The sequence below is a fragment of the Heliangelus exortis genome, chromosome 8 (assembly GCF_036169615.1).
Source record: "Heliangelus exortis chromosome 8, bHelExo1.hap1, whole genome shotgun sequence".
In the NCBI taxonomy this organism is placed as follows: domain Eukaryota; kingdom Metazoa; phylum Chordata; class Aves; order Apodiformes; family Trochilidae; genus Heliangelus; species Heliangelus exortis.
Window position 1 is genome coordinate 21,059,946 of NC_092429.1, and position 25,277 is coordinate 21,085,222.

The 25,277-nt window shown below is 36.7% G+C and overlaps 1 protein-coding gene across 5 annotated transcripts in view; it reads left to right on the plus strand.

Annotated features, from left to right (window-relative positions):
* Positions 1 to 25,277, plus strand: part of NTNG1 (netrin G1) — a 150,864-nt gene that overhangs the window by 119,547 nt on the left and 6,040 nt on the right. For 2 of the 5 annotated variants that reach the window (XM_071750968.1, XM_071750967.1), the window contains exon 6: positions 7,856 to 7,993. The exons of 2 other annotated variants lie outside the window; for them this stretch is intronic. In XM_071750968.1, coding sequence (XP_071607069.1) covers positions 7,856 to 7,993 — 138 coding nt within the window. Of the gene's footprint in view, positions 1 to 2,493; positions 2,662 to 7,855; positions 7,994 to 25,277 lie in introns of all 5 variants that reach the window. One more of the 5 variants, XM_071750971.1, reaches the window with a different exon arrangement.

Genomic DNA, 25,277 nt, shown 5'->3' on the forward strand with positions numbered 1-25,277 from the left:
TGCTTTTGTAATGGCTAATTATCTGTAGTAATAATATTATTGAAGGTCTGAGTATTGCAGTCATACATTCAAAGAGTCTTCTCAACTTTTTGCTACTTTAAACACAGAAGATGGTGTCATGTCCAATTTACTGGTACTTCTTTATAGTCTAAGCATTTTTTGAAACAAAAAAATAATAAAAATGCAGTACTCTGCTGCCTATAACTGATTCAAAAAACAAGGTAAATTATTTTTTCTAATTCACCTACAGTATGGTTATGCATAGCCACAAATCTGACAAACACACCAGTATGAGTAGTAGAAGGTAGTAGAAGACAGGTCCCCTGTCAGACAGAAAGACTAAGATGGCATTGCTTCTGAATCTGAGATATGGAAGGATCCTTTCCTTGTCACAAAGCAGTCTTTCCTATTTTAAAAATCAAACACCAAAACTTATAACAATTTTTGCTGCAACACCTCTTTCCTATTTTCCACTTTTAGATCTCTTGCGTCTGCCCCATACAGAGTTTTAACTCAAGCAAGATGGATATTCTAGGGGATAAATGCTGTTGGGTGGCTGGCTGAGATGCTAAATCATACCGACCAGCTGCAAAAGACAACAAACATGAGCACTTTTTCTCTACCCTCTCAATTATGTTAAGTACCAAGGCTGATATACCAAATGTTTCACTCTACTCCAGCAGTTTCAGACATCAAAATTTTCAGATTGGCACGAACCATATAACAAACGTATTTTATAGTTTAGTGTTATAACATGAAAGAGAACAAAAATAAGTATGTTCATTAAATGTGTGCATATAAATTGATTTCATGTTTCCTGGCAGCAGAAAGGCAGCTCTCAACATTGAAACATACATTGTGCTAAGCATTGTACAGCATAAGAAAAGATGCTATCTATTTACAGTCCACTACACCAGACAACAGATGTGCATAACATAAACATGTACCAGTATTGCTTTATAAAATATAAATAAAATACCAGTATTTCTTTATAGAAATACGTGGTAACAATCAGTGGGCTCATAAATTGACTTACCATAATAAACAGCACACTGTAGGAGAGAAGACAGGGGACTTGGCCCCCATCAATGTGTGGAAACATTTTATACCCTCTGCAACAGCTTTATCTAACTTAATTTCAGGACCAGCTAAATTAACTTCAGAACATTGAAGCTTTTTTACCAGTTAACAAACTGTATCTCTAAAGCATTAATGTTTTTGCTACAAATTGGAGATGTTCAAAAACTTGAGGGCCCTAATAGCTAGATACCATCTCCTAATTTCCTACTGAAGTTTCTCAGTGGCCGGTTAACACCCATTTGTTCTTGTGTCAGTGTTGTCCATTAGTGCAGCTATTCACTTAGGATAGCAGAAGGCTGTCTCCTTGATGTATTTATAGCCCAGTGATATCCCCTGTCTTCTGTTTCCTGGACTAGACAAGCCAAATTATCCTAGTCCTCACTTTTTAAGTAGGCCCTCTTCTCTGGTCATCCTGATAACCTTTCCTGCATTCATTCTGGGCTGATAATCTCAAGAGTTACTTGAGATTGATCAGACTTACCCAAGCTTTCTACTCAAAGCATAGCTGTACCTTGGATAATTATACTGCTATGTTTCTAACTTCTACTTCTTTCTACATAAAAGCAAGCGTTGCTTGTCATTAAAGACTAAAAGCACTAGCATTCTACATTTCATGAAGGCATTTTTTAAAAGTGGCTGTCATGCCAGCTGCATTTCAGATAGCTGTAGTACGCATGCTTTCTACTAAGTACACATTTCAGAATGGTCATCATCTTTTCTGGCCCAATTGCTTTTCATCTGAGAATGTAAGGATGGGTTAATGCCTACTTTAGAAGTACAGGAGGAGCTCATAAATAACAGCGCTGTCCTTTCCTTTTCTTCCGTGCTAATTATTTTAGGAGGTGAAGGTCAAAATTGTCAAACTAGTGATTTGCTTAGCCTTGAAAGGAAAGCCTGGTTCCCAACATGCCTACCAGTTAAAGTACCCCAGGTTCAATTGTATTTTTAATACCTGCCATTTACATCACAACAAAGCTTTTTGCTTTTATTTTACTTACAGTTGTGGATTTAAGCATTATGTAGTTTGACAATTTTGTCCACTGTATTTAATATGAAGAAGTTTTTCCCGTGTCTTGATTTATACTCATCTCAAATGTACAAAAAGATGGGCATTGCTATCACTGGAAACTGAGTCTCCAGTAGCCCTGAAAGGTTTACAACTGCAAATGCTTCAGTCCCATCAGGTCTGCCAACAGCCTCCAACCTTTGACATCATGCCATGGTCATCGGGTCACACTAACCTGCCTGAAACAAACTTCACTTTCATTGCAGATAAACATCTGCTGTTGTCCATTAACATGTATATGCCATTCATCCATCCTTCTGCTCATGGTTCATTTTTACTAAGCATGTGATGTGGGATTACTCTGCTGCTGTATACATTTTGTATACATTTCTGTTCTTCCTTGAAAGACTGCGAATGCTTCGGGCACTCCAACCGGTGCAGTTACATCGAGCTGCTCAATACGGTCATTTGCGTGAGCTGTAAGCACAACACTAGAGGTCAGCACTGTGAGTTATGCAGGCTGGGCTACTTCAGAAATGCTTCTGCAGAGCTGGACGATGAAAATGTGTGCATAGGTCAGTCTCGGGATAACTGTGGCTTTTCTTCTGTGCCTTTTCAGCTACTAGCAGCTGCTAGGGACCACTGATGCTTACTTGCCAGTTGAGCCAGAATGAGCTTTTTCAATGGATAAGAACATCTGTGTGGACTTTTCACCTCATTTTCATTGCCTCTGTAGCCCCAAGGAGGTATTTTGTTTCTATATATGACAGTGAACCTCCCTGGCTAAGAGTCCTTTGAAGATTTTTTCAGGAAGCCCCTGAGAAACTGATTGTGCTGTCCTGCTGCAGGAGAGAGCCACACTGCAGTTGTGCATGAATAAACTGAAGGGATGAGTCACAAATACCTGTTCCCAGTCCTTTGGAATTACTAGTAGAGCATTACTATTATTAGTAGTGTTACATTGCACCAGTAGGACGTGGGGAACGGTGTTTATTAACCCCTTTTACTCACTTTTAATTTATTAAAAGTATGCCACAGCTAATTCTGCTCCCAGACACAGGGCTGCAAGTGCAGTGTTACCTCTCCTCCTTAGAGGAGAAACTGAAACTACCCCCATGTCCGCAGGAGCAGAATTTGTCAAATCCTAGGTGAAAACAGTGCTTTAGATCTAGTGTCTGCTGTAAATGTTCAAAATGCAGAATTAAAGGAAATGTCAGAACATAATTTTAAAAGCTATTAGGAAAAAAAATAAGATCTTTGTCACACTAAAAGAATATGCCTTGTTCTCACAGAGAGAATATAGCAAAAGTTAGGATACTAGGTGAAGGTTGAATGTAGTCAATAAAGGAAGCTGCATACAATGGCCAGAACTTAATAGGTAGCCACCAAAGGCACTGCTCTAAAAAACAGAGGTTGCTAATTTATTGTATAATGTTTCTTGTAGACATAAACAGCAGTAGAATCTGTTCTGGATTTTGTTTGTGATTTTTCTTCTTTCCATTTTCCAGGAATGAAAAGAAAGAGTAGTTACAAGATTTTTTTCATGCCAAGATAGGCTATGGGTATATAAATTATATTTGAATATTCTTTATTGAATACATTTGTAATACATTGCTGAGATTCAAGCCAGAAATTATTTAGGTTGCTATTATTTGTTTTAGTCTGCAGTTTGACAGATTTACATTTTATTTTGTGATAAACACTCAGATCCATCCCCACACTGCATTTCATGTGTACTTTTAACTTTGCTTGGCAACACATTCAGAAAATGCGTGATCTCCTTTGACTTTAATTAGTCTAAGCTAATAACTTTAGTAGGCAAGTTATGATTACTGTGCTGAGAATAAACCAATCAAATGTTCTTGGAAAAAAAGCCCAACACTGTTAATTGTTTGATGTAGATGATGGACTTTATTGGTATTACATCAGAGCTGTATAATTTTAGTTGCCTAAATATTTCAATTGCCTAATGAATATGCCACTAAACTACTCTGTTTGGGATTTTTTATCAGCTCATTCAGTAAATTGTTTTCCCATGTATGCTGAAATGCTAAGGCAGCAGCTCTAGCAATGTAAGACAAGGAAGTTAATGAACCAGGAGTCAAAAATAAGCAAATAGGTAAATTTTAATTACTTTGCAAGTGATGCATTTAGAATGTCTTAGTAAAAAACAGTTGTGCACTTCAGAATTGCCCAAACTCTGTGGATATAAAACTTTAAAATCTCTCATTTGAAAAGAGTCTTTAACAAGAAAAAAAAGTATGTGAAAAAAAAAAAGTGATGTGACTATAAAACAAACCCTGGTTTTGCTTCTATATATTAGCTTCTACATATTAGGTAATTTGTTTTTAGAAAGTAATATTTTTTGCACTAAGTTTTCAGGATCATAGTGATCATACTGTATACAGAATGTGTGTATCCGAGGTGATTTTCTAAGATTTTCATACTGCTGCTTCTTTAAAGTTAGTGAAGTGAAGCAGATACCTAAGTGCTTTTCAGAAAAGAGAGATGTTTGTGCTTAAAGTGCATAGGAACTGGGGCTCCTAAGATTTAATCCTGTATTGTGTATTTTCATCTCTAAGAGAGCTGATAGATTCACCTCCTTCTTGGTCAAGCACAAGAGTCTTGCTCTATTGGAAATGCTCATTGCTCTTTTCTCTGAGTTTAAAAGTAGTGTTTTGGGTTTTAAGTATGAGTGGAATGCTGGCATGAACATTTTAACATGCAGATTTCCAGTGACATGTGCAAATCTTACTCCTGTATAAAAGTCTCATTTTTCCACAGTAAATCTTTCCTAATATATGTAGAAAAGTTAAAAATGTTTGGATAAGCTAGTTTAACAGCAGCTAACAAGGGCTTTGGCTCTGATTTATCAAAAGTGCTTTCATAGTTTTCATAAATATACATGGTAAGTACATGGATAACAAATCTGTGAATCTTAGTCGATGCTAACTAAATGGAGAAAATGTCTCATGTTTCATTTTTAAAACTGACAAGTTACAAAGAATTTAAATACTGAGAAGGTTTTTACCAGTGAACCAAATGCAACACATTATACAGTGGGCTTCAATCTGATTTCATTATGCCTTTAATTTCTCTAGAAGCAAAATAAATTTTATTTCCTAAAATGAAATATCAAAAATTTGTGGATTTGTCAGTTAACTGCAAAATTACCTCATACAGGCAACTGCAGTTTCTAAATAAGTTTAAATTCGTTCACTTGACATGCTTACAGTGAAAAATAATTTAACAACTTGAAGACCTTTTTATTTTTACAAGGTCTTGATAAAGTCCTAATAACTATTTCAGTGAACACACACACTGGCAAGCGTGGAAACCACCAAGTAGACCCAGAGTAATAAAACATTTCCTTTGCCTTACAATGTGATAATTATTTTCACAACTGTAAGAAGCCAGCCTTGCAGTCACTTAGGCTTAAGCTTCAGCCAACACCTGTGAGACCTTTAGGCCTTTACTGGTGATAGATGATTAAGTGAATTCTCAGGGCTGTCCTGTAGCTATTCTCAACCCAGACTGACAAATAGCAAGCCTGCAAGCTCCAGCCCATTTTCCTAACCTTCCTTATTTATATTGTGTTGGCAGACACCAAGTGAAGGCTAGGGGGAGAACCTGGCTATAATAGGATAATCATGTTATATAATGTCCTGTTATAAAGCCTTTGGAGATAATGATTGCCCCCCTCTGTGGCACACTGGAACTGTGTCTTATGAGCTTTTTAATGTCTTAAGTATTTGGCAGGTCATAGGAAGTGTTTCACAGCCTGTGATACTGTGTTGGACAATGAGATTGGATGTTTGGTGGCCTCTCAACATTATATATCTGTAGCATCAATAGTGTATTTGGAAAGATGGAGGTTAACTAAAGGTTACTGAGTCTGTGTTGTTCAGATTTGTTCAGATTTGATCTACTACTTTTGTAAAAGAGCCTGGCCTAAAGTTTTGATTCCACTTTTTAATTTCCCTCAAACAGTGCAATACTGTTACTGGTACTTCGTACTTATTTATACAACAGAGTTCTGTAGGAAAGCTTTCAATGATTAAGGGTCAAGTTCTTGCTTTCTGAAAATTATAAAATTATGTATCTATAAATATTCAGTATTGTAGGCCATAGATTTCTTTCATAAGAACTTGTTTAAATCACTTGAACTCTATTATGTCCAACGAAGCTATTTTTAATGTACAAGAACAGGACCCTCATTTCAAATGCCATTCCAAACTTTTTGTCTTTCAAAATTTTTTATAAACACTCTTCAAGCAAATTTTACTTCCTGCATTCAATATATGTATCTAAGTTCTATGCCTGTTTACATAAACATTTTATACATCTGATTAACATCAGAATTGCCAGCTTTTCAAATGGCACTCACTGTGCTATAATTCTGCTCATCTTTGCACAGTATCTTTGGCATGTCAGTTTTCAACTCCATTAATGAATGTTGCTGGCTAATTGACTCTATTATTATCGTAGAATTCTGTTTGCCAAAGGTAACTATTCTTCTTCAGCATGCCAAATGTTCAAAGTGCCATCTGTAATTTATAGTTAATAAACACTGACACAACAAACGACAAATGTCTTCCCGGCAATTTTTTTCCTCTAACAGTTTTTCCATTGGATGTTTTTTTATATTTTACTTACCAGTGCAACTCCATTTAATCATTTACAATATCACTGAGGTTTTACCAAATGCTAGAGAGCAATTGCCAAAGGTAGTCATAAAAGTACCACTGATTCACAGACTTATAAACCCAGAGTCCCAGCAGGTCACAGATTCAGGAATCGATTTGTGTATCTTTTGCCTTCAACAGCAGAAATCAGATGCTGCCGAAAGGTGTCTTGTGGTCTCAGATGACAATGGAGTTACTCTGGGTCTACATGGGTCTACATACAAATAAGATGCATTCCTTCATGTAAAATAAATAAACTGAAGAACAGGAATGCCAAAAATGAGATCTGCTACCTACTTTCTTTTTCCCTTTGTTCAGGTGTAAGTGCTGTGGGAGAATATGGGCTACTTTAGACATTCTTTAATTAGGTGAACGCAAGTGGGAAATATACGATGGGTAATGAGTCTCATTGCATTTTCCATCTGCCCACTGGGAGGCGAGAGAAATGAAAATGGCAGTGTAAAGCCAATTCTGATAAATTCTGCATTGCATGACTGCTCACCTCAAGCTTTTCATTGTGGAATACGTAAAAGGTTTATTAGTGTCACTGATAAATACAATCTCATCAATTTAATGGCAAATATCCACATAAATTATTATACTGCTCAAACCTATAAAGGAAGACTATCTTGGAAATAAGTGCATCTATATAGCCCTGTAAAGACATTCAGCCCTGAAAATATCAAGTAATATAGATAAGCCTATTTTAATGATGTGAAACATCTCAGCCTGATGGTACCTTGATATATCCTTACTATATGAAGCTTTTCTAACATTCTTTAAATTGTAAAAATCATTCTTGCCAAAACAGAATCTATTACAATCACTTGCCCTCAAAGTATCCTCTGCCTTTGTATCTTTTCTGCTTACTTTTTCTGTTCACACCATAAAATGTCTCTTCTTGAAATGACACATGCAAACAAATAAATGGACCTATAGTAGTTCTATTCACTACTCTAGATATCCTTAATAGACAGTCTTCCTTTACCTTTAGCACTGAAAATGAATCCTTTATTGGTACTGAATCAATTACCACCATATGTAGACCTGAATCCAGTGTGTATGTGTTGTCTTGTTTCTGCAGACTGTTATTGTAACCCTTTTGGTTCAGTCCATGATCGCTGTAATGACAGAGGATTTTGTGAGTGTAAGGAGGGAACATCAGGGCCTAAATGTGATAAATGTCTGCCGGGATATATCTGGCACAGCTTGGGCTGCCAACGTAAGTAACTCTGAGAGTCGCTCCTCTTCTGCAACTTTGCTGCCTCGGCGCCTCTGTGTTATCGCATGCAGCTGCTTAAGAGGAGAAAATGAGCAAAATGCTCCATGAGCTGTAAGAATGCCATACACTGCCTGGACCTGTTCGGGGTCTCCCAGATAAGGACACTGAATTGACTGTGCCATCCATTGTTTTCAATGTGCTTTCAGTGCCCTTTTTCTCTCAAGAATGCCTGGAGGAGCTCCCACTGAAATACGTAAATATGCATGTCTGGCCAAATGTGAAATATACTAAAACATCAGCATATTAACTCCAGCTTTAAAATTCTTACTAAAGGACAAAAGGTGGTTTATCTGCATGTTGGCATTTTTTGTACTAAACTTCAGCTTCTTGAGTAGTTTAACTATGCTTTCATACCATAAAATTATGTCCCTAGACAATAAAACAGCAAAACACTGTCTCATCACCTGTTATAATTAGTGAAAACTATACAAAAGATAAAGGTATAAAAAATGTGAAGTATACTTTACATCTTTGAAAATGTGAACTGAAATTTTGCATAAATATTTCTAGAGCAGATGTTGTTTCAATGCTTAGTTGTATATTTAGCTTCTCCTCTGGTTAACATGTTTTGTAAACAAGTGATTTGAAAAACCAGATGGGTGTATACAGGACTAGACTTTTATTGCAAATTTCCTTTGGAGCAAATTCTTAAGATTTGTTCTTTATAACTGTTTCAATCATCTACTTCCAGAAGCTCTGGAGAATCCTCCCATGTTTTTCTTTCACCTTTTCTCCCTGTTTCTCTGCATTTTTCCACGTACCCATTAAATGGATTTGCTTTTGATTTTTAAGAGTCACAGACACAAGAGAATGTAATTACTAAAATTCTGTGATTCTGTGATACAGAAATTACAGACATTAGCCAAGTATTGTAAAAGTTGCCATATAGACACACAAATGCTCTAAATACTATAAAACAAATGCAAGTCTTCTGGCATAAATTAAAAAAAAAAAAAAAAAAGCCACCACAAAAAAACCCAGTAAGGCTCAAGACTGTCACTGGCTCTCCAAGTGATAAGTACCTCTGAAGTAAAAAAATTTGGGCTTGTGACAATTCACCAAATGAATTTGTAAATGTAAGAAATGTAAATGTCATTTGTAATTGAAAGAAATAAACAAAGAACTCCTGGAATGATTGTGATAACTAACCAATTAGCATTAATATGTGAAGAGAAAGGAAGTTTGCATGGGCTATGCAGTTAAATGTTACCTGAGAAAACTGGACTTTCTCAGCTTCTGCCAGAAAGCTTCTGTCTATATTTGGCTTTTTTTTAAAGCCTACTTTTCACATGCAGCTGTTAACTGTATTCCCCTTTTCTGGATGCTTGCAATTGATTTTTGATTCACAGAATTATTAAGCACTTAGAGTTGCAGCAGAAAGCATGCTAAGTAGTGTCTCAAATCTCAGAGTTCTTTATTATTAATATTCTGAAAAATCAGATCCTAGGTATCTCAAAAAAAAGCACTCAGAAATCACAGGATGGACCTCTCTGCCTTGCACCCCTTATGCAGGAAGCTGTCACCAACCTTGTATGTTAGCCTAGGTACTGGCAAAATAAGCACTAGAATTTGTGAAGCATTGAGATATTGCAGTGACAGATACCACAAGGGAAAAAAGTAAAACAAATAAATATGATTCTCTGCAGTAGAATTTGAATAGAGTGCAGTAAACACCATGTCCATACTGTGGGCCTAAAAAAGATATTAAGTAGCTCAGATATTGAATAGGTCTGGAGGTCTGTGGATCAGATTTGACAGGCATATAATTAATGTAATACATATATCAGATTGTCAAACCAATTGCTTATTAAATGCAGTATTTCATATCTCTCCAGTTTTGGACATTATAACCCCAATAATGTTATTTTAATGAGCATTTTTTGAGCCCAGTATATAATTACCCTGTTTTTAGCTGAATCAGAGTATTTGTAAAAGCTTTAGACAGTTTGTGGAAATGCAAGCTAGTGCCTTTAAATTTGCTGACAAAACTAATTAAGTTTCCCTCACTGTGTTGTAATTTTCTGAACAAACCTCAGTCTGATTGTGTAACTTCTAGATATTCTCTAAGTTTGACCAAATTATCTAATCAAATTCAGGAGAAAAACAACTAGATGCAGTTGTCAGTTTTATGGAACAGACATCAAGTAGCCATGTTTTACCAAACACACACTGATTTAAATCTCATTTCAAGTCTTTTCATGGAGGAACACAATTCCAATTCATTTTATTTTGTAGTATGGCAATTTTAGCGTTGTTTGTTATTTTCCCATTAAAATCTAAACAAATGAGTGCCAGCAAGCAGATTCCAATATAGAAGAAAAATAAGAACTCATTCTGCTGCCTTAGCAAAAGCTAAAAAATATTATTTGTCTGGACATGCAGCATGTGGGTTTGATATGTTTCCTTAGACTTGTGCTGTACAGAAACATATATGTATAAAGATGGATATGCATACGTTTACTTTGTGTTATACATAGCCAATTTGCATTCTGTGGAAAAATCTGTTCTTAGGGAACTTCGTTGTTACAAATCACTAGACCTAAGGCAACCAGAAGCTTGACCTATAAATTAACATTTTAAATCTACAGTACAGCTAGGCTAGTGTAATTACTTCTATAATTGTTTTAGTAAATGCAGTGGCTTAGTTTTATATATTGGTAATCCTAGTTGGGGGAAAAAAACAGTGCTATAGTCCTGTTGTACTTTCCAAGACTCCCAGTATATCACTTGATAAATTGCTGTTCAGAGTCTTACCTTGTACCATGGTACCTCTTCCATGGGCAAAAGAGACAGAAGCTATGATCCTTGGAAGTTTTCATTTAGGTACCTCACTTTTACTGACATCAACTAAAGCCTCCAAGGATCTAGGCAGAGTGCTCATCACTTGGCATTTCTCTCCATACAGAGGTCAGATGTAATTTTAGGCTTTGCATCCCTGATAAAAATTGCTGTGAGATAACAGCTGTTATCCTACTGAATTCAGGGTTTCTGATGCATAGACTTAGTGGTCAACAGGGTCTAGCTGGTACAGGAAGGTTTGCTGCCCTCAGAAAAAGCAGCACAATGGATGTGACTGTGCCTCACACTACTTCCAAGCCCTTCCCCAGAAGCATTCATCCTGCGGGCACCTTGCATGCAAGGGAAGCTCTGGGGTTGGGCTCTGCCTCCCTCCCAGATAACAGCGATTCTCTCACGGGGACGCACATGTAGATCAAAGCACAAGGAATGAATTCAGCACAGAACAGCCTGGTCCTGAAACCCTTTTAGAAATACAGAAACATGAGAAAATACAAACCTTTATTTCATTTTTTCTATGTCGTAGAAATTAAATCACTTCCTTTAAAAATTAGCATTAAAACAGAAGGCAAAACTCCAAGCAGCAACTACAGCTGTTTGGGGCCAGTCTTAAACTGAACATAGTGTTTTATGACAAGAGCAAATAAAGACCCTGAACATACAGCCCCACAAAGACCTACACCAAGTACAAGAGTTACCAATGGTAGCTTGTACCCAAGTTAAATTCAGTGCATTATTTATTGTGAATTGCTGTTTTAAATCATATTGCTTCAATGGTGTAAATCTTAAACAATCAGTGAATGAGTTTTCAGCCAGAGTCTTTTATGTCAAGCTTAGAGTACCTTCTTTTGTTTTCCCTTTTTTGTTCATTTTAAGTACTTTTTATTTAAGTAGGCAGAGGATTACACTCTTATCTTCAGTACTCAAACTGTTGTATCTGTTTTCCAGACTGAACTTGTATCATTCTACAGCATGTTAGATAATTCATATTCTGTCATATAGTCCATTCCAATTTTTAAATGATTATTTAAATAGAAGCTTTTTTCTCTTCATTTTATCATGTGCTACAAATATTAGAAGCCAAGATATTTGGTCAAAATCATCACGCAGATTGACTTGCCAAAGAAAATCAAACCTGAAATTGTAACCTGGAACTTATATTAACATTTGCTTTTGGAGATTTTGTGTTTACAATTCAGCAAGAGAAGATGAGTTACCATCCATTTAGTAATTGGCCAATGGCTTACAGATGTAAGACAAGCAAGGCAACAAAATTACAGCACTATTGGGCCAGATTCTCTGGTGATGCAAAACACTGATTTCACTTACCTCAGGGGAAGCATGCTGATGACTTATACCTGTAATACCATACTGGTATCCTGAGTTTTTAAACCTGAGAAAAGACAACATGAAGGTGCATATTAATGTATTAATTCTAAAATACATGACCCACAGGATAACCATACAGATAGCAGGGACATGTAGTCACCGAAGTATGAATATCATGAAATGGTTTTACTTTTTAAAAAGATACTGAATTTTAAGGAGAAAAGGAAGGCTGCTCTCTCTCTGGGTAGAAGGTATTTTAGTCAGAACAAGAATGTCAGAGTGGGAGCAATGTACTTACCAAAAATTATTAAGTGAAGTGTGTCTTCTCTATGAAAAGCACAGAGAAGAAGATGAAAACACAGGCTGCTTCCTCTGTACAGTTATTGTGCAGATTTTCATAGTTACTGTAGCATGCCAAAGCTGGGGATCAGGTCTCATACTGTTTTAGTCCTACTGCCTACAAACTGTGTGGAATACTGTGCACAGGGAAAAGCTTGAAGAGGGCATAGACTAGAGGGGCATTGGTGAGAGCTCAAGGACATTTCTTAGCATCTCTGTGCTGGAAGGAAGGCTTCTATAAATGGGAGGGGAATTGTGAGTTTATGTAAACACCAGTGTGGGAGAACACAACAAAATAACAGCTCATAGATTAACCAGAGAATGAGGCATAGAGCAGGAAACTAGTTAGCATAGTTAGCATCTTATTAAGAGGCACCAGACTCTGTTAACAGACTGCAACTCTTTCCCTTTCACTTATAACCTGGTGATCAGACCTGCTTTCTCCAAAGAAAAAAATAAGTAATTCAGTATCAACATTTATACACCTAACCTTTAATAGAACATCTTTTCTGCAGCAAGGTGAAGGATTGGATTGGAGCAAATACGTTGTTCTCTTCTTGATATTGCCCAGGTGTCAGCTTCAAAGCTGCTATTCCACAGCTGTCTAAACTGCTCTAATTGCAAGTGCTGCAACTCCTCTTCTCCCAGTTCCCAGCTATTTAGTCCCACACCCCTGGCAGTCTCTTGGGCACTTCTTTGACCTTTCCTTGAACCATGTCACATCTAACTCAGCAGGACACTAAGCAAAGAAGAATAGTTTTCTGCTGTGCTAGTTCTGTGGTATGAATCAGCAATGGGATGAGCAAGCAGGAGCACCCTGGGAGAGCATAACCCACTCAGCTGGGAGTGACTGTGACCCTGGCAGCCAGCAGTTCTGCTGTGGGATCAGTATTCTCCTCTTTCCATTGTTATCCTCCATGTTATAGTCTAACAAGTTGCTGGTATTTTTACTAGATAAAGCCACATAATTTCAGATGAATGTTCAAGTGGATAATTAGGGAACTTTCCCTATAACTCTTTCTTTAAAAAGTTCTATGCTCCCCCCAAAATGTTTCAAAACTGCACTAACCTAGAGAAAAAAACAAACAAATCTAAGATTCTCTTATACTGAAGCAGAATCGTAACTTTTTATAGACAGTAAAACTCAGAATCTACATGCAAAGCCAAAATGAACAGCAGTGACAGACATGAGCAGAATTAATTTCAAAACTGCCCAGTTTTTAAAAAGTGCCTATGGTTCCCAAGGGCTTCAGTATGTCTGGTTCTATATTGTTGAAGAGTTTGGAACAACTAAATATTTGGATTTTAATGAAAAATTAATATTTGATAGTACAATTATAACTATTTTAATATAGTATATTGCAGTCAGTTAGGAATAGATAAAAAAAATACCAAGTAAGCTCCACTAGATAAACTTTTATTAGGTACATGAAATAGAACATAAACTTGATAGCAATTACCATTTAACCTATTCACATTTGGAAACGCATTGAAGGGGAAACTTATAACTCAGTTTTTATAAATATTAAATGTTCATTTGAACAGTGATTAGCAGGACTGCTTTTCCTCTAAAAAAAATCTGTCACACTTCATTTTAACCCTGAACAGTGGTCATAACTTCTATGTAATTTGCCTTCTTTGTAATTTGCCTGTTAGCTGCCTTTTTTATGAGGACAGAAATAAAGAGATCAGTAGCAATACACACCCAGATGGGATTTTTTTTATGAAGGGGCCTTCAAAGGGGCATTTAGGAGTAAGTAAAATAATCTCCATCCTCTTTAACTGCAGATAAAAACTATTGACCTAAAGGAATCAGAGATAGTCAGCACTTCCTATCTTGATACTGCACGTGTCACTAACACGTGCTGATTATTAAGTGTAGTGAAATGAGGCAACCAGGTGCCACTAATTGCCAGGTAGTGGGCATGAGCTTGTGTTAAGCCCACCTGTGCCTGATTAGGGTGGGCCCCTACTGCACATGAGCAGGATTAGGGGGCCAATAAAGCTCACACCTGAGGAAGCCAGAGGGGAGGTCACTTTTGGAGCAGTAGCACTGATCCAGGCTGCTCAGCCCTGAGAGCATTAGAGCACTGTTCGTGAGTTTCTGCTGGAACACCTGGTTGGACCTTGGAGTGCTGTACCCTAAAAGAGGTTCGTCTTGCTACAATTAAGACTTCAGTAGTTACTGTTTTAACATCATTTACACCTGTGCAAATAGAACTCTCCAAAGAGATCTTCTTGTTAATGATGATGGCAATGTGAAAACTGAAAGTTTAGTTTAGAAGGAGCTGATAGGCTCCAAAAGCTAAGCTCCCTCAGCTTTACTGAAAGTAAGAAAATGGATGGCGTGGAAGTAGTTATACCAAGCTCTAGTCTACCTGTAAGTTTTAGAGGACTAGCTTCTACCCTTAATGCTTTTCAGAGTTATTCTAGGTAAAGGGGCACACCTGATATTAACCTCTGTTTCTGCTTTGAATTTGAACAGGCTGAAAGGATTTAGTTTAAAGTAATCAGCATTTCTCACATCAGGTTTCTATTTCTATAGAGCCAAATATTGTGGCTAACAGCTAATAAAGTCAGGGGGTTTAATTACATACTACTATTATTTGAGGTACTTTCTGAAAGATTTTAGGTGTCTTTACTCATGGACAGTATCTATTTTGGGTAATCTGTAGAGGTGGAAAAACATCTCACCAGACTAAATTTTGGAAGAAAGTTTAACCAAAGGATTTATTACTTAGTATCAATAGGTTGAGTATTTCAGCAATAAATTTCTGAAAATAATCAAGACCTTTCAAGAGCTGAGCTCTTAACTAAAATACTTTTCAGATGATCATCAACTTGATCATTTGCACCCATATGCTTACTGATTACTTTTAAAAAAATCATCTTTTAGGTTAGTACACCATTATTTAACTCTTCTGTGCTCCTCATGTAGATTTATCTATCTTGTAATTTGATTTTAAAATTTCCATCAATTTGCTTGCTGTAGGAGTTTTGCTTGGTAGTCTGTAGGTCCTGTAAATATCCTTTGAGTACTTTCTAAAAATCACATCTGCTACAACCCCTTCTTATAGATATAGTCCTTATTGCCATCTTGGCAATTAAGTTAGTAAAAATCACAGGTAAGGGTCAGAATTTTAAAAATCATCTTGAATTTAAGCACAGAAGTAAATATTTTGACAAGGAACCTGAGAACAATAAAATCAGGAACCAAAGCTTGATCTTATAAATATCAGTTCAGCTTTTTGTAAGATCTTTGACTACTACCTTTACAGCAGAAATTTTATAGTCAAGCTACTCATATGAATAACAACTATGAAAGTGAATACAGCTTTACAGGATTCAGCCAATGTATATTTAGAGGGGACTGATAGCCCATAAAAAGGAAACATTATGTTCTGTTAAGTGTTAATGGTAGTGTTCTTTCAATTTCTTGCATCCCTGCACAATCTTGAGATACAATTTTGCTGATTGCAATGAGTCCTTTTCTTACATCAGACTACAGTCAATGGCAAAATCATTAAAAGAGGCATTTAATGGAAACCAAGTCAAGCCCACTGTAATTAAATTGTTAATAAGACTTTTACCTATAATCATCAGGTAAGAACAGAAAGATGTGACAGTGCTAGAAGTTTAAAGATTTCTACAGAGTAGGGGAAAGGGAGTTTGATTGTAATTCAATTGTTGACATTGTCTGTAGATTACTTATAACTGAAATCAACTTGAAATAATTAAAGAGACAGTGTTCATTAATGCTACTGATTTCAGTATACAGCTATGGTCCACAATGATTAAAGCATTACGTCCAAAACTATTTTGTATTTTTATAACTTCAGCTTGGACAAACACCTCATTATTTGCTATGTTTTTCTTTCCAATGACTATCTGTCTTTTTGTTCAGATGGAAGTGGAAAACCATGTAATACTAATGGCACTGATACCACTGGCTGAATCTAGGGATAATATTTTAATTCACATTCAGTTTGCAAATCAATTTACCTACTTCATTGCCTTTGTAGCAACTGAGTGGAGCAACTTTCCAAATCTTTTATACTTTTCAGACGTTTATGAAACCCTCTATATTTTCCAGATATACAAATAAAGCATAACATTATCTCTCTGGATAAACCAAAACACTGCTCCAGTTTATGAAGTCAGTAGCCAAGTTGTATATTGAGCATCTCTGAACAGCCAAAGACACCCTTATCTTTCTATGACACCTATATGCTAGCCTCTGCCCTCCTTCTATTTCCTGCTTAAATTGGAAGGCTTTTACAATGGACCCAAGAATCTATTCTTGCACTTCAAAACTGCTAGGTTATAAGGAGCTCAGCCATAATCTCTTTGGAGACAGAATTCTTCCTCGAATAGGTATTTAGGTCAGCCTTAAGAAAGGGCACCAAGCAGCCATAGGTCAGGGATACACAAGGGCTACAATCAAAAGAGCTACCAGCTTTGTTACTCACATTCTAACTAACCAGTCCCCATATATGCTGACAACATGCAGGTGTATCTTCCAGTATCCACAGGGTAGAAATAGCTGTCCATAGGAGACAGTTCAGCAGGGTGTTCTGTTAATGTGGTGCTGTATCACTGAGCTCCTAGTGTTATACATGCTTTAAATGGGAAATGAACATTCATTTTAAGCCAGAAGATCCTTGAAATAGGACTGTTACTTTGAAGGGTTTAGGATTTCATTTCCGAGGGGAGTAAAAAGTGTTTCACCACATGTATCTCACTCTTTACAGAGCTGAAGCTGCATTTTGATAGTGAGGCAATACGCACTGACTAGTGTCCAAGAAGAAGAAGTTGCTCTCATAAGGTTCAAAAAATTGGCTTGCTTCCTACTGATTTAAAGAACAGAAGAATCCCACATTGAGATTTAAACTGGGCCTGTTAGTGCAAGGAAATTAATAATGAGAGCAAACATAGCATCCTTAAATCAGCCTAGTATGTTGATCTTATGCAGCCCTTTGCAAGGAGGGTTCTGCAAGGTTCTCTGACAAAGCATCCTATTCCAAGTGTCTTTACAGACAGATTGCTGTAGTGTATTGCAACACTGAATGTATCAAAAACTGATCCAGATGGTTGGAAATACCTCACATTACAAATGCATACATGCCACATCTGGGGAGAAATGTGAAAGGCTGTGTGTACACAGCATATCTTGTGCAAAGGTTCAAAGATTGGGTCAAGATATATATCACCTGCCAAAATACAGCTATATACTGCTGTAATTTTTCTGTAGCAACCAGAGCGAGCTTTGCTAGTTCATGCAAAACCATTACTGATCTAAAACACAACTGAAGAGTTGCTTAGAGAAGCGTACTCTAGTTATATCTTCTCTTTTATTCAGTGGCAAGATGACAACTTAGTGATGATGCTGCAGCCCACGCTGCTCTGCACCATTAGAAGACCTTGACTGTTTTGCAAATACAAAACATTGAGCCCGCAGATATGCAGAGCACCTCCCTCACCTCCTCCCACCCCATCCTGGCTTTGGCTCAAACTCTGTTCCAGTTCCAACTACTTCCCTTTAACACTCATCTTTCTCTTTCAGGCTAACAGCTACTTACTCTGTAGCTTTCTTGCAGTCCTCTGAAAACCAAAATCCCACTCAGGTCTGCCATGATACCCCTTAGGAAATGCTGTCTCACACAGGCAGCATAAAAATCTTTGTGTTTTGCATTACTTTTGTGATCTTAGTTCACTGGGCTGGTGGAAACCTGCGTGGAACTGGGCTGGAGTGTCTCCTGGCCAAAACAGCAGATAGAGATAGAGGTTGTCTGTGTAAAGGTTGGCCTTCTTGCTGGCTAGCCATCCTTGCCATGTGCCTTCATGGAGCAGAAGGAGGTTTGTTGTTTAGCCTGTTTGACACAAGGCTCCAGGCATAGAGAAGTCCTACAAGAAGTCATCCTACCTGGAATTATGGCCTTTTCTGCTCTTCCAATATCATGTGCGCCCATCTACACAGGCACACAGTAAACACTGTCTCCCACTGTAGGAGGCAATGGGAAAAGGAATCTTTGTGGAAAGGAATCAGCACAGTTCTGGAGTTGTGATCCATGAAGTCAGATTTCCATTGCCATCACTGCCACAGCTGAAAGAGGAGAAACAGGAGAGAGGAGTTGTAGGAGTGTCAGGGTATGCAAGGGGGGTGGCTGAGGGCAGAGGACAGGACCCAGAGATAAACTTGTCAGGAAATAGGGATTCATCATCCCAATTCCATTTAGCAGAAATCTGTTTCCATTTTCTCTGAGAGTTCTACAAAGAAACATATTAGACATAATGTTTTAAAATAAACTTGGACATTATGTTTTAAAAAGAACGTACAACCTTCCAGAAGTCCATTTTCATAAAACTTGTGTACTTCTTGTGTTCTGCTTCCTTCTCTAAAACAAAGCTGATGAAATGAGTTAGTTACATTCTAATATGTACAGCTTTTCAGGAGCATGAGAAAATGACCAAGGTCTTCAGCTTTTCAGTCTTACATGCATCTGAGTAACACAGGTGTTTCTTTTCATAATGAATTTAAGGGTATTTATACAATCTATCTTTAGAAAAATATAACACACTGATTATAGAGGAGTTTATTTTACCTGTGTGTAGATTAATAGAGATATCTGGCATGACTTGACAATCTAAAAATTAGATTAAATAATTTTAAATAAAATAAAGCACGTACTTTCAAGTGAAATCATATTTTGCAGTTAGCTGTTCCTTGAGGATCTCAGATTATTTCAGTCTTCACTAATAATTACATCTTAACACCTTTGTGCATCAGGATTGATAAACAGAAATGCAAGTATGCTAATCAGCATGTCAAAAGTAATGCAAGAGCCCTATAAAGCAGAGAGGAAAAGTTCTTACAAGAGACTTTTAATTCTAGACTTTTTAATATCTTTAATTATGTTAACATTTTTTTCACGATAAGTAGTATCAACATCCATATTTGGAGGCGTTATCTGCCTGTAGAAAGAACTTGTCTGACATGAGCCCCAACACACACGTGCTGAGTGCTGTCTTTCTAAGTTTAAACCAGTCTATTGTTTTTCAGATGTTTTCTACATTGTAGCAAAAATGTAGAGTTGCTAAAATGAGATTACTGCAATCCTGCTACTATTGCAGTAACTTTCATATTCATAATATGAAAAATATATGGCTTGCCTGTGCACAGTCTTTATCGGTACCGGTCAAGTGTAACACTGAATTATGAATTCTAACTGTGTACTTATCAAAACATCACCTTTGAAAAGACAAAAAAAATAATCAGAGCCTTTGAGTTATGTTATGAAGCATAGTACTGAGATAAAGACGGTTATTTCATGTCTTGGTGTGAGCATCTTTGACATTTTTGCTAAATTATGTGATATGTCAGTTTAAAAAGTGTTTTCAGCTAAAATACTGTCAAAGTCTACCACATGGGCTAGACCTGTGTAGCACACTGCAGAAAAACTGGTGTGCCTGAAGGAGATTGTGTTGGAAAGCATCTATTATCTGTGTTGTCCCATCTAATGGCAGCTCTGTCATGAAGACAAATGTACAACGTGATACCTAGAGCAAGTCAGTGTGTAGCAATAAATATTGTTGATGGAAACTATTGTGCAGCAACTAATAGCTTTAATTATTTGATGCATTAATTTATTAGTTCTCATTTTTGCTGAGTGCTACATACCAGCTGTTTGAGTCATCTTATTGATACGCTGATGAAAAGAGTAGGAAAATAAAGCATTACACCAATTAAAACCTACTTACAGGAGGAGCACATTATCATTCAATGTATCTCAAAAATTAATTGTGAGATAAGATATTGCCTGTTGACTGTAATTTTTAATTTTACTGCAATAATTTTAAATAGAAAACAATAGATAATATGTGCAAAGGACAAGATAAAGCAGAGGGGATAAAAAATATTTGCAAACCTATACCCCATATTTAACTATGGAGCTGCTATAGTTCTGACTGGTGAGATTAGAAAGAGGGAGATACATAACATTGGTATTTCTAATTGTCCAAATATTTCAACACCTTATGCAACTGCATCTGACGCTTAAGTGGAGAAGATTGCATATTCCTCTTTTTAAGCTTCATAGTTTATAAGCCTTTTTGTAGCTGGGAGTCTCCAAAATCCCTTGGAAACAGTAATCAGCTCTGCTGCTGCATTTATCTAAGTGCAAGCAGTAAATAGAACTGGAATTCACAGGACCTGCTTTCATTCCCTTCTTTTGTTAGCATAGGCAAATCATTTGACTTTCCTTGGCATAAGCTTTTCTCCATTGTTCACTGGCAATAGCAACTCTTACTCTGAAGAGCTTTGAGAGACCTACAGGGCAGGGTTTTTGTCCTCATTCTAGAGCTAGCTCAACAAAAGTACTCTGAGGCATTTAATCCACATTCAAAACAGCAAGTCAGTGTAGACTCAGAAATATCTAATTCCCAGGGCTGCTGCTTTAACATAAAAAATATCCCTCACATGTCTAATGTTTTGTAGCTATATAAAAGTTTTACCTTTACCTTTTCGTTGTCATTAATATTCACATAAATTCTGAATGTTGATCTTCCAAGAGGCTCTACCCTATTTACTTTGCACATTGGTGTTTTAGTTTCCTGCAAGTAGGGCATTATCCTGATACCTTAAATCTCTCTGTTTTGGAAAATGCACACGAGAGGGACACCTAATGCCATATAAATATAAACTTAGCTTTACATTTACTTTTGGTCAATGTAATGTGACTGATAATAAGTCACACATAAGTGTGACTCCCTTTTTTTAGTTACACACCCATTCGATTTTAATATCTGATATTTATGATGTTGCAATTAAAGATTGCTGATGCTTACATTACAAATACTATTTTATGTCATTTAGAAGTTGATCATATTTCCAGTAGATTTTGATGCTAACTTTTAAAAATGCCCATGCAGCTGACTTTAAACCAAAGTAATGAGGATTTTCCAAGATTAAAATTATTTTAGATCACAAATAACTTTAGAATAGTGATATTAACATTCTAACTTGACATGAACGAAATGTCTGCTAGGTAAAAAATAAATACAACTAAGTGCTTTAAAATATTAGCCATTACAATGCAAAATTATTAGCTTGAATTCAAACAATTTTTCTACGTTTTCTATACACAGCAAATATTGTGAAATAAAATTTGCAGAACAAACCTTACTCCATCTTACTCCATGCGTGATCCTAAATCAGTTATTAAAAACTGAGCCCTTTCTTAATACCAAAACCAGGACATATGTTAAGATAAATAACTATGGAGCTTTGGGCAATAAAAAGTTTAAATTACTCATTAGTCTCCTCTTCTTGATCATACATATCATACACATCACAAACATTTTTGCTCAAGTTGCCAGAGAGGACACACATGCACAAATGTAGCATATATTTGGGGACCAAAACATTAGAAGGGGATTTTTATTTTTTTTTAATACTGTCATTAAGTAACATAAAGTTACAATGGTCCAGGCAAGGGCCTGAGTTCAAATGCACCCACAGGCTGGTGGGCAGAGGGTGCTTGAGTGGAGACTTTTGACAGCTCTTGCTCACAACTTAGGGTTTTCCACAAGAGTCATGTCAAGCAAGTGCTGCACAGCTGCAGAGGACCAGAGCAGACATGGGATGCAGGCAGAGAAGCCCTGAGGAGGGACTGCCCACAGCAGTCAGAGCCTGCCAGCACACCCGGGTCCCCAGCAGGCACCAGGCACCCTGCCAGGCAGGGGCTGCCACTCCCACAGGTCTAAGTCTCTCACAGGTCTTAAAACACATCTGCCAGCTCCATGTTAATATCTGAAGTGCCCCCTGGCACTGGTAGCTTGTATTTAGGGAACTGCTTAGCCAGTTTTTACTGATAATGGTTACATCCAAACCCTGACCTTACTGTTAGCACTAGACAAAAAAAAAAGCCCAAAACAAAAAAAAACCCCTCTAGCCCTCTAGTTTCAATTGCTTCTCTTCCTAGTTAAGGAGAGAGAAGACAGATCATAGAAGAATGTTCATTTATCTCCAGGAAGATAGAAATAGTGGCACTGCAGCTTGGAGCTTTCTAAGTGGAATATGAATGATAGTAGTCCCTTTTGAGAAACTACAGATATGATGTAGCTTATTGCTCTCCTGAGATTATCCTAAAATATGATGAGGGTCATACCAATTCAGTTGTGCTCCTCCATAAGCAAAGCAATAAAAGGTATGGTTGGGGTTTTTTCCCCATAATGGGAATCATCCTCTTTTGGAGAAGTATGAAATAGGAATCCTGATAATCAGAAAACTGAAAGGTTTATCGATCATTTCCTGAAACCAAGGAAGATTAGAAGGTATTATTGTCAACCATAATTCTTAGGTAACTAAATCTGGATTTATTTTCAGCCATTTTAAGAGGCAATTTTGTGTTGTTTCTGCCAAAGCAACTGTGGCTTTTCTATCACAAAAGAGTACGAACTCCAAAATTCAGTTTTCCACCTTGTCCTTCTGACAGATTTTATGTATTTCTTCTCATTATATTTTATTAATTAAATCCAAGGATTTTAGATTAAGAATATAAGTGGAAAATGAGAAAGCAGACACAGCCTGTGAAATAGAGTAACCTACCTCTGCTTTCCTTATACCAGAACATAAGGATATCTGTTCTGTAGGGGATTTGGCACTTCAAGTAGTAAAACATAACCAAGCATACTCATGTGGATGCTAAAATAAATTAGTACTTGTTTACAGGAAAAAAGGAATCATCATCCATTACATGCCCGTGTGCTGGAGAGAACTCTGAATAGTAGCTTTATATTCTTGTAGAAACAGAAGAGTTTTCTTGAAATTTGATTAGAACTGGGTTAGCTTTGAAGTGAGAACTGTGCAGAAAGAACAGAAACTATGTGTAGGCAAGCAATCTAAAAATTCTACCAATCTAAAAATCTACCAGAAATTTTCAGCAAACACAATATCTCCATAACACACCTATTCATTTACTCCCTGGTAACTTAATAAAACTGGTTTGATAAAAAATGAAGTGACATTTCAGTCATGCCTCTAACTGACACTTCTAGGAAAAGTCAGGATGGAGATGTCTGACTAGGAACTGCTCCCACTTGGTCAATGTTTATTTCCTTGTATTGTTGGCAACATATTTAATCACAACATTGTTTCAACTTTGCACTAGAAATCCTTGTATTAGTTTGTCATTTTGTGACCATAATTTTGACACAGTAAGCTATGCTTTAGGCTTGTACTTGTCTACAGTGATTTATTTTGTCTTAACTTCAGACTCTGTCTTGTTAGATAAGCACCAATCTGTTTCCTTTTCATGCTATCAAAGCATCTACCTTGTCTTGATTTGACAGTCTCCAAAGGTAGTTTTACTCATCCCACTAAAGCAAATGTTAAATTAGTGTCACTTCAGAAAAACTTATCATTATGAATACCTTCAGTTAAAAGAGCAGCTCTCTCATATCAGTTATGTCTCTGGTCTAAAACCACTGAAGAAGTCTGATCAACACTGTCATGTATACTCATGGTAACAGGAAACTTAAACTGCTTGGCAGTAACTGTAACTGGCAACAAATTAAATTCCAGTAGTAATCTAACAGCAGACCTAACTGAATGACAGGCAGGAGGAGAAATCTAAGTGACAAAACCTCCACGTCCATTGTTAGCCACTGTTTATACAAATTAATAAGAGACATAAAATATGAAGTTTTGAGGTTTTGTCGTATGCAATGCTAATTGTAACAGCAAGAGTTGAAAGCTTTTAGAGGAAGCCTGACAACCTGTAAGTTTTCCCCCTTATATCCTCATTCCTAATATTTAATTTATATGGGTGAAATCTGCTGGGTCAATAGAGCTCCACAAACAGGTCTTTAACACAGAAAGAGACATGCTATATTTTTAGGATTGTTTCCAAATAATGGAAATCATTTGTTTTTGCTAACTCTGGCAACTTGAAAATATTTTGATTGTGGTCACTTTTACTCTGATACAATTGGAAAGCATTTTAAACCTTTGCATTTGAATGAAGCTAAGGTGTTTGCATTTCCCAGTTCCATCAATGTCTAAATTGACACATTGTGGGGAAAATGCTACTAATATTTTTCATGACTGCAGAGGTTTTCTTATGCATGGTTGCTATATGTATCTGAGGATGTCCATATTCTTAATAGGCATACACAGAAGCTTCCACAGTTCCTTTTATATTGCAATTGTTTTTATTATTTATTGATTAAATTACCACATTTTTAGATACTAAAGTATGTTAATTACAGATTTGTTTCTAGTATTCATATGAACTAATTCCTTATTTGACAAGAAATTTCTTGTGCTTGGCCTCAATTTACTGAATTTATTTATGTAGTGAGATGAAACCTCCTAATTTTTCATGGCATTTCAATGTGTTGTTCACAGCTCTCTATATATAGAGAACCACTGCATATATTGAAGCTACCTATGAACATCATTACTGAAAAAATGGGTTTCACTGTGCTAGGTCTTTTACTCACTTATTATGCTGAGATGAACATTCTGTTAGGATAGGTGCTGAAAACTGCCTCATAAATGAATTCAAGTAACATTCTTTACTAGGTAAGAATTACCAAGGAAACAGATGCACTGGAGAAAAGTACAGCCAAGAATAATTTCTTCAGCCACTAGACCTGCATGCTTGCAGAGTTATGAACAATGGGTGGAATCCAAGGTCAAAAAATTCTCATGGTTTCAGGAGTGCCATTCATACCAACTACTGACGAATTGTATGGAGAA